Genomic DNA, 10,681 nt, shown 5'->3' on the forward strand with positions numbered 1-10,681 from the left:
TATCTATCTATCTAACTTTTCATATCAATCTTCGTTGGTTCTTTATGTCTTTGGAGATAAAATCTGCAGATTGGTATGGTCAGGTTTACAAAAATTGCATTCACAAGTAAGACATTCAGTTAAGAGTGCATTGCAGTCAACAAACACCGGTACCAATTCTCTTAATAAAATATACAACCAACTGATCCCACTTTGATTGCCTTGATAAATCATTGATTGCCCGGCCGGCTTTATGGATACATTTTCTAATGTAGAGATCTTTTATATGAAAATATCACGGAAGTTCTTGGAGTAATAGAAAACAAGATCTTTGCTTTTAAATGCTTCGTTATGGCCCCCCCATTTACTGTGCTTAAGGCAGCTTTGTAATGGTAAGGTGATCTGCGGTCCAATCACTTGTTATGCTTTCTCAGAAATCTAAGATATTCAAAGAAGATGGTGTTTGTGTCTGTGGTTTTTCTCTGTTTTAAGATGTGTGCTCCCTGTCGTTTTGCTCTACCCGGTGTTCCCAAGACCCCAATCTTGTCTTGTCATCAAATTTAATAAACAACTTTTGCTCTTAGTTCTTTGTGTGCCACAATCCATATTGGTAATGCTTTACTTTCACTTTCGCTCATGTCTTTATTCCGTTCAATGGATAATATATGCATATTTGGCAAGGAGCAATGGCCTTTTTGAGCTCCATATCAAAAACAAAACAACCCTGAAAAGAACATAACAATATCTTATGAGCAAATTCGAGGAATATGCAGGATTTGTCCAAAGGTTCCACTAAATAAGTATAGATTATTGTACGCTCCATCGATCTGTCCCGGCTTTGGACCTCGAAAGCACGTCTAGCCTTTGGGAGGCCTAACCTCCAAAGCTTGAGATGTCAGAATCAACATTACCTATTTGGGGCCTCGCACCATCCATAGTGGTGGCATTTCAATGGCAGAATCTACTAAAATAATACACGGGCAGGTAAGATGAAGTTGTCAGTACAATGGAAGACCAAGTTTTACAAGTGAAACAGAATGCATTGCAGTGTGATCTGCGGACTGTGGAGAAAAACTAACTACATACCAACCACACCAGCTCGCACATCAAACTAGGGAACATGCAAGTACACAGTAGGGCTTTTCGACCTCAATTCTGTCTAAACCCACCAAAGCTTAATTCACTCGTCTAGCTTGAATCATGTTTCCGCTGCACATTTTGCGAGAACTAGTAACATATCAGGAGGAGGAAAGTTTTCACTTACTCGTTTCGATAGAAGCTATTCCAGAATAAAAGATACTAAGAAACTATTTCTTGAAGAGGGCATGATGTACAATTTGTTCATGTCCAGTTCGAATTTTTTGCAGTAATGCATGGAGATGGTGGCAGGCATACTTGAGATGAGTATTGGCAGTTTTTGCGGGGTATAGATGGTCCAGTCGGTGGAGAAACAAATAAAAGAAAAATATTGAGCCACACATCTTATACTCAGAAATCGGTTAGCTGTGGATATTAATCAAGATACACAGCTCCTTCGCTCGTTAGATATACAAGAGTGCCATGAATAATATCGATGTCTTATTCTTGCTTCAGAAGCTTAGGCTCCGGCAATGAAGACTGCCGGAATACATCTACCGGCAACAATATTAGGTTTCATGAGAAATATTAAAATGTACTTGCTTAATCGAGATTTTGATGGCGGCTACCGTTTTCTCACTTCTTAGTTACCATTTATTTATGAAACGTTTCCTTATGTCAAATACTTAAAGTGCCCTAAATCCTTATCCGGTCCTATTTGATTTCTTCCTATTTATTTTCTATTCGTTTTGATTTTTTTTTTTTTTTACTGAAACAATCTTCTCGTTGCCTGCCACAATATTTTGTTGCCATATCATGCTTTCGTTTTTATGAAATTCTTAATTCTCTTCCTCCCAGCCTTTGTTTTCTCGTATTAATTGCCTTTTGTATCCATTTTGGTATCCTTAAAACTATGGGCTAAACTTTATATCTTGTGTGTAGAGCCCAACTGCCCAATAAAATGACAGATTGGACAAGGACCCCTACGCCAGGAACTCCTTATCACAGGGCCACTGCACTATTCAAGCAAAGAAAAGTTAATGGCACCAAGATCCGTGACATTTATTGCCTTATATTATCAGGTTGCAGTAGTAGCCGACAAAAACAGCCGCCCAACCATGAGTCCGGACCCCAGCCCTTCCCTTTTCTTCCATTCCAAGTGACTAAGTAGGCCACTTATGTTGACAAGAGGAGACCCAGTTGCCTCAATAAAACAACTGGAGAATGGACCTAATAAACCCACAACCAAACAAAAAAAAAAAAAGATGCATTCCCTCCGCTCAATACCTCTCTCTTTCTAGGGTCCAGAGCTAATTCGTGACTTAAGTGGTCTTATTTTGTACGTATGCCACCATTTGCAGTTCAAATAAGTAACACCCATTAAATCGAGAGTGTACTAAGTGCCTCAAAATAAGACAACGAAATCTTCGTTTGACCCCAGTTTGAACAGTATGTGCCACCATTTCAGAATTTTTGTAACAGATTCAACTAAGAGGTCTTAGTTCGCCATTTTGAAAATTATAAAACTGAACGGGTTTTCAGCATTTTCCTCTCACTGCTTAACCCTGGAAAAAATTGATAAAACAAGTCTTGGTCGCGCCCGTTTGTTCGTTTCAGTTTATGACATCTCCCTTACTCGATCGACTGGATGGCAGTCGTTCAAGTTTAAAGATTTTAAATTTTAGGTTTCCGTAAATCTTTTGAAGGGACGACTGTAAGCAGGGCAAGTTAGATCAATGAAGCCATGTTTCTCACCTAGAAAATACATCTATGGTTTCTTTGTTCTAGAAAAAAGGAAAGATATGTATGTAATCGCTATACATGCCGCCCAACCTTGCTCAGGTTTTTAACCAGAATGAGATCACTAATCGCTAGCGGTCCACTTTTAGAATCACAGATTGGAATCTACTCCTGAAAAAAGGAATTTCAGAAAGGATGTGCGACTTGTTTACAAGACCACGCTTATGATCACATTTGTCTACCACCTTTGTGCGGACTATTCATGGGAAGAAAACTTGGTTGGATGAAGTTGCATCCCTTTGATTTTATTAGAATAAAAGAATCTGCAAACGGGGTCGATCTGAGGCCGGGTTTATGCGAGACAGATTGATGGGGATGTGCACACGGTCCCAATTGTCTGGACATGAAGAGGGAGTTTAGCAGTTAGAACACTAGGAGAGTGTCATATGAATCTGCTATAATCTTTAGATCTTATAAAATTTTATACTACTCACAAAGTGTTTCGTTTACCAAAATCAGTGTATTGAAAAACGAATCATAGTTTAGCTTAGGTTAATGCAGAGCATTGGCGACATTAACGTAAAGACCGAACAGGAAGAGATATAAGGGGACAGCACGAAAAGCTATAAAACGAAAGGGACTTTCTTCATGCTGACAAATACTAAATTCATGTCTCCCTTTCATAAACAGAGATAGGTGCACATTGAAAAATTGACAAAAACTGAGGGCCGCTTCTGGGAATTATTGTTAAAAATGAATACCCAAGAGGACAAGGCACTCTTCCTCATCAGATGAACGGATTTTTATAGGCTTTAGAGACCGTTTTCAAACGGAGAGAGTTGATGGGTTGGATCGGTACATTCACCAGATCCGAATTTGTTTATAAGGCTGGGGCCCACAAAGGAGCACTACTGGTGGCTCAGACTGATTGGGGAAGGGACCAGGATTCGACATCCTCCTTTCCTTTTTCTTTTGTTTTTTTTTTCCGGGCAGTGGAGATCAGCCAAACTACCCGGAAGAAAGGAATGCGGTAGCACCAAAAACTGGTGATGTCGATGCTGCGAGTTCCACGTTTTTCATTTAGTTTGTGGTCCCCGGGTGCTGGGTATTTGACCACTGTTTGCTTCTCACTTTCTCAGGAAAGACAAAAGGGCAGCGTGGCAGGCGAGGCTACGCACGGGAGGCCGAAATTGGTAGCACAGGCTTTTTGTCATATGGCGTCGTCGGACGGGAAGGATCGCATCAAACTTGAAAAGCGTCTCTCCGTCTTGGTGGCCGCCTCTCCGGCGTTACGAGCGTCTCAGAAGGCTAAATAAAAGATTTAGAAAAGAAAAAAATCAGATTAGAAAAGAAAAAAATAAACGTGGGCTGCTCTGTCCGGTTTATTTTCGGCAGGAATCAGGGCGAGTGGGAGCACACATGTTCAAATGACCGTTGGTAAATTTATAACTCTGATGAACGTAAGGGGAAAATATCATTTATTCCTCTCTGATGAGGTGTGATTGGGAGATGAGACCTTCCTTTCTGTTTCTCTTTTGTGGGGTTATTGGTGGGTGGGGTTGAAGGAGAAGGCAGGGAAGAGCAGTGATCGGAGGCGATGATACGGCGTATCACTTCACCTGCTTTTGGGGTTTTATGAAATATTATAATAGGGCGAGAGGGGGTTTGACAACGACGGCCTGGGGCTCTATATAAGGGGGAGGACAACCCCTCTTGATCTCCGCCACTGCCCTACCCAACTCTCTTTCATCGTCCCCTGCTTCCGGGTCCGGACGGACATTAAAACTCCTGCGTCTTCATCTTTCTCTCACTAATCCGGGGAGAAAAAAGAAAAAATGGCACCAGATCATCGTACTGGTGATGAGAACAATGGTGTAGTGAATGAAGCATGGGATTACAGAGGCGACGCTGCTAATGCTTCCAGGACTGGAGGGTGGATCAGTGCTGCCTCGATCTTAGGTATGCATCTTACCTCTCTCTCTCTCTTTCTCTCTCATGTGGAGGGTTAAGGGATTATCCCTCTCCCGCTTATGTTCTTAGTTTTTTCTTCACTTTTACTTCTTTCTTTCACTCTCTCCCTCTCCTTCTCTCTTTCTAGGTAAAAGTATACCAAGGGTTTTTTTTTTGTAGTTACGTAACTCTGTATCCTATTCGTTGCGTTCGTTTTCTCTCCTTTTCTTACTTGCTTTTAAAATCTTTCTCGATTTTTTGCAACGCCGGTTACAGCTTGTCACCTTTTCTTCTTTTTTTTTTCATTTAAGTCGGCTCTATTTTTCTCAACGTGACATGAGCGACTTTCTTTGCATACTTTTACCTTTCCTGCGTGAACGAGAGACGGATGATTTACTAAGATTGGGGCGGTGGTGGTTGTGATTTTACAGGTGTGGAGCTTACTGAGAGGCTAACGACGCTTGGGATTGCGGTAAACCTGGTGACCTACCTGGTTGGCATCATGCATCTCGGCACTGCACAGTCGGCCAACATCGTGACCAACTTCATGGGCACGTCCTTCATGCTCTGCCTATTTGGCGGTTTCGTTGCCGACACCTTCTTAGGCAGATACCTCACCATTGCCATCTTCACCACCATTCAAGCCACGGTAAGTAGTTTGCTCCCTTCTCCATTTTTTTTCTTCCTTAATTCCTTTACATCTCCGGGGGACGAACTTAGCAACCGGGGGGGCGACCAACTTAATTTCATGGTGATTTCTTCTGAAGTCAACATGTGTTCTCTCAGTGCGTACTTATGAGTCTCTAATGGTGTTTCCCAGTGCAATTTCACATAAGAACTCAGTAAATCCAATTCATGAGCTTCCCCAAAAGTGGGACATTTAATTATAAATACAGTTATTCTATCCAGCTACTTTATTTTGCACACATGCTGCTTCTTATATTTTACTTTTTCAGGATATGTTCGTAACTTTTATAAAAGAAAAAATACCTCATCCATTCAATACCTTCTCGAAGGCACTCGTCTTGACTGCTGATTCTCTTCTTTATTTCCTCTCTTCTCTTTTCTGTTGTTCCATACATCAAGCTTGATATATCTTCTCTCCTCCGTGCAGGGAGTCACCATTCTAACAGTGTCCACCATCGTTCCGAGCTTGAGGCCGCCACCTTGCTCCCCAGATGGTTCATGCGTGCAGGCAAGCAGCACCCAGCTCTCTGTTCTATACCTTGCCCTTTACCTCACTGCCTTGGGCACCGGAGGTCTCAAATCTAGCGTCTCCGGCTTCGGCTCCGATCAATTCGACGAGTCCTCGCCGCGCGAGAAGGCCAAGATGATCTCCTTCTTCAGTTGGTTCTTCTTCTTCATCAGCATCGGTTCTCTAGCCGCTGTCACCATACTCGTGTACATACAAGACAACATTGGCAGGAAATGGGGCTATGGCATCTGCGCCTGTGCCATCCTCATTGCACTGCTTTTCTTTGCAAGCGGAACCAGACGATACCGCTTCAAGAAGCTAGCAGGGAGTCCCATAACTCAGGTTGCTAGAGTCATCTTCGCCGCGTGGAGAAACAGGCAGAGAGATCTGCCATCAGACCCCTCTCTTCTTTACCAGGGTGAATTTGCCTCTGTTAATGACGATTCCAGAAAAAGGACCATCACCATTCTGGCACATACCAAACAGTTCAGGTATCAGGCGTTCATTCTCACTTATAATTATGACGCTGTTAACAATTTCACGTGGTTCTGTCTGTAAAATATAATCCACAAACTGGGGAACCCCTTTATTGATCACCAAAAATGGTAGGCGGAGGATTTGATAACTGTGATAGTCACATGGTGTCACTGCACAGTTCTAGATTCCACCAACTTCATATTATGGGATGCGATAAAGTATCTCACCTTTAGTTCCCCAGCCCTTCCACCCTAGAAGATAACACTGCTTTTTCCTTGGAGAGTAGGAATTCGTGAATATGGTTGTAACTACAAGGATAGTGGGCACATGGTCTATTCAACCAATGTCATTATGTAGTTCAGTATGTCACATCTAACCTGAATACCCCATGAAAAGAGCCGTGTAACAACGACAGAGTAAGCTTGCTTATGTACTAAATATGGGTAGGTAACAAAATGGACATGAAATTAAACTTCTAAACTTCTATTATGTCTTCCTTACAACGCAGGTTTCTTGACAAGGCAGCAATCGTTGAAGATGACATAGAGAAGAACAGACTCTGGAATGTAGCTACATTAACTCAAGTTGAAGAGGTGAAGATGGTAATCAGCATGATGCCCGTATGGGCCACGACCATAATGTTTTGGACAGTCTACGCGCAAATGACAACCTTCTCAGTGCAGCAAGCAACAACCATGGACCGACACATAGGGAAATCCTTCCAAATCCCTGCGGCATCCTTGACCGTCTTCTTCGTCGGAAGCATACTCCTAACAGTTCCCGTCTACGACCGGATGATCGTTCCGGTAGCCCGGAAGTTCACAGGCCGTCGCGAGGGAATCACTACTCTCCAAAGAATTGCAGTTGGCCTAGTTTTATCCATCTTAGCCATGATAGCTGCAGCTCTCACCGAGATAAAAAGGCTCAAGGTGGCCCATGCCAGCCGTGACCCCAAGGGAGCAGTGCCTCTAAGTGTGTTCTGGCTTGTGCCTCAGTTTTTCCTTGTGGGTGCAGGGGAGGCCTTTACTTACATAGGGCAGCTTGATTTTTTCCTAAGGGAGTGCCCTGCGGGGATGAAGACCATAAGCACAGGGATGTTCCTTAGCACCCTGTCCCTTGGCTTTTTCTTCAGCTCAGCCCTGGTCGCCATCGTTGATAAGTTGACAACAGGAGATGGTGCCAGTGGGTGGATATCGGACAACCTGAACAAGGGGAGGCTCCATGACTTCTACTGGTTGCTCGCTGGCCTTAGTGTCCTGAACTTGGCCTTCTACCTCTTCTGTGCAAAGTGGTACGTTTACAAGGAGCAGAGGGTCTCGACTGCCAATCTTGAGGACGAGGATGCCAAAGAATTAGAAGCGTGCTGCCAGGCATGAAGTTAGGGAACAGAATAAAAGCACTATAGCTATGTACATACGCGACTCTTTTGAAACAAGAAGTTATAGTCTATTGGGTTGAGTAGGCTGAGTGGAGTCGCGAGATATAGTCTTTGTGTCCCAAACAGCCCAACACCATATGTTGCAGTAGTTTATGGAAGCGTATTTTCCAATAGTTTGACCTTTTCTGCTTCAGTCAGATATATACAGTACCATATGGAATGTTGGATATTATTTTGATGAAAGTTTTGTGGCATTTACAAGAACGACTTTTTTCAGTTTTTAATCGAGAGAGGGAGAGGGAGTGAGTGAGTGAGGGGATGCATATGAACCATGCATGGCCTGCCCACTCCGATTTAAAGGCAATCTTTCTGATGTTATGGACACCGTTGTCAGGTCTCTCGTCCGGAGAGCTAGTAGAATAATAAATAATAAAGGACGAGTTACACAGAAAGTAGGATTGAGTACAAGAGCCCGCAAGTAATGAAACATTCAAACCCATAAAAATCACCAAGGGAACAATGAAAAGAATGTCTCGATGGAGAAAGAAAAATTCTTTCCAACCATGACTTTAGACATGCTCCTCACAGGACCCTTTGTCCTACCATTATAAAAGCGTCCAACTTTCTCCCCACTTGACTCTTGACTGACGTGATCATTATTATGCAAAAAGCATTCCATTTTTCCTTTTTAATGAGGAACCTAAGCCAATATAAGAAGACCTCTAAAAACTCTGAGAGGCACTCCAATTATTGAACTCTTGACTTCCTTACTGAAATGTTCAGCCGTTAGAAAAGGCACCTACTGACGACTGTAAGACACGACACGTGGAGTGCTACTTAGGGAGCTGATATACATGGATGATGCCACAGAAATTGTGGCGATTGCAGCACATGAACAAACTGTTCATCTACTATATTAAATGATTTTCTTCCCTCTCTTCATACACACAGTACCAGGACATTTACATGGCTGATGGCATCTTCAACTTATTTCAATTGGATGTATGTAACCCTTGCATCCTTGGACGAGTGCCATAACCATTGCTGGAAAGTGGAATCCGTCCAGTCCGCTTGACAAATTACGACATGATAGATGACAGATATAATGAACCGTTTCTGTAATGCTCCTAATGTTTAGTTTTGTATTGAAGATTGTGAAAAATTTTTAAGGATTTATAAAATGGGTTGTTAATGAGATAATTGTTATTGTAGTCATTTTAAGATTGGAGTCGAAACTATTAGGGGGCGGGTTGGGATCCGCTGGACTAGGGGCCCAATCCCAGAAGAGTAGGTCGGGTTGTTACAATGGTAATTGTAAGAAATCTTCAAGAGTTTATAAAGAGGGTTGTTAATGAGATAATTGTCCTGGTTTCTAACCTTTTTAACGTTGAAACCGAAACTGCTAGGGAACAGGTTGGGATCCGCTGGATCAAAGGCCCAAGCCCAAAAAAGTGGGTCGGATTGTTACAGTTTATGAGGATTGTACTTCTTAACAAATCTTACATGTTGTCTTTATTTCTTACACCAAAATGTAATTGTTGCTTGAAGTCATCCTAAAGATCCTACCAGGGCGGGCCGAAAAAAGGGACAACTCTAAATTGATTGCCTTAAGTTTTTGCACAGGTTTTGAGCGTTGATCAGCATTTGGTTCCCAGCAAGATCAAAGAATTTTTGATGGGATTGAGTAAAATTTTATATAAACCTCGTATAGAAGTGACCTACAAATACCAATTTGTTAAGCTATTGTTTTGGTCGATTTTTTACGGTGGCGGCATGATGAACATGTTAAATTTAGTAGTAATTAACTTCTGAATAATTTTCAGTTCATTTTTCACTGCAAAATTATCGCATTTTTGCAATGGGCGAGCCTCAGAATACGATATGAACTTCATGTCAGACCCAAGTGAGTTCCAGGTCCAGACCGACATGAGCAAGTCCAACCCATATACAGCCCGGCTGATGGAGATAGCCTCATGGCCATGCCTTAGTCGAGCTTCACATGAACATGACAGCCACAGGCAACAAGTAAAGGGCACGTCCCGTCTCTTTCGTCCGCCATTGACGCACTGTTCTGGATGAGAAAAACGTCAGGGATCACCCAAAAAAGCAAAAAAAAAAAAAAAAAAAAAAGAGGATAGAGGATTTTGATGAACCAGTAATTCTTCCACTGCAGCACTGCTAATTGTGACATTAAATTCTTAGTAAATTTTTGTCCCGATTTACCGAAATCTGGTATGACAGTCAAAAGAAAAACAGAACTCAAGAAACATTAGAAAGTAACAGGACACTGAGGAAGATCAAAAGATCCAAACTCAGGTGCATGGTTACAAGCATGCAGCAAAAGGTTACCGAGATTCAGCACACCAACAATGGGGAACATAAAAAATATCATCAAATCATTCACCGTTCATCAAAATCTCAATGACCCATAAAGGCAAAACGCTCAAAAGCAGGGCCAACAGGAAAAAACACACGCAATATCATTGATGTTCATAGATAACAACGGTGACCGGCCGCTTATAGAAAAAATAAAAAAGGGTGGCAGAGATTTAGGGCTCCTCTAAAATAACGCCGTTTGGCAAACTGGTACGTCGCATCCAAAATTTTGTGTATTTGAGAAAAGGAAGAAAATTGTTGAACATGGAAAATTTTCTATGAAAGATGAGCATTATGAGAGGAAGAAAAAGCAAGAACTCGATGTCGATAGGAAGAAATTGGACATCTTCGGGACTCGATTTCAAGTTTTCAACGTATGTATCCATTTTGCGTTATAGTCACACAAAATCTTGCTTGACGAACCGACAAACAAGTATACCTTTTTCTCAAATTTCCTTCTGATAATCAAGCTGGGGGTTAGGCAGATTCTTTTCGGATAACAGTTTCAT

General features: G+C 42.1%; 1 protein-coding gene across 1 annotated transcript; it reads left to right on the plus strand.

The window, feature by feature from the left end:
• Positions 1–4,502: 4,502 nt before the first annotated feature.
• Positions 4,503–8,028, plus strand: LOC116253426 (protein NRT1/ PTR FAMILY 6.3-like). The gene is made up of 4 exons (XM_031628233.2): positions 4,503–4,755; positions 5,178–5,395; positions 5,861–6,432; positions 6,927–8,028. The coding sequence occupies exons 1-4, from the start codon at positions 4,632–4,634 to the stop codon at positions 7,792–7,794; spliced, it is 1,782 nt and encodes a 593-aa protein (XP_031484093.1). The 5' UTR covers positions 4,503–4,631; the 3' UTR covers positions 7,795–8,028.
• The last annotated feature ends 2,653 nt before the right edge of the window (positions 8,029–10,681 follow it).

Source organism: Nymphaea colorata, chromosome 4, assembly GCF_008831285.2.
Source record: "Nymphaea colorata isolate Beijing-Zhang1983 chromosome 4, ASM883128v2, whole genome shotgun sequence".
In the NCBI taxonomy this organism is placed as follows: domain Eukaryota; kingdom Viridiplantae; phylum Streptophyta; class Magnoliopsida; order Nymphaeales; family Nymphaeaceae; genus Nymphaea; species Nymphaea colorata.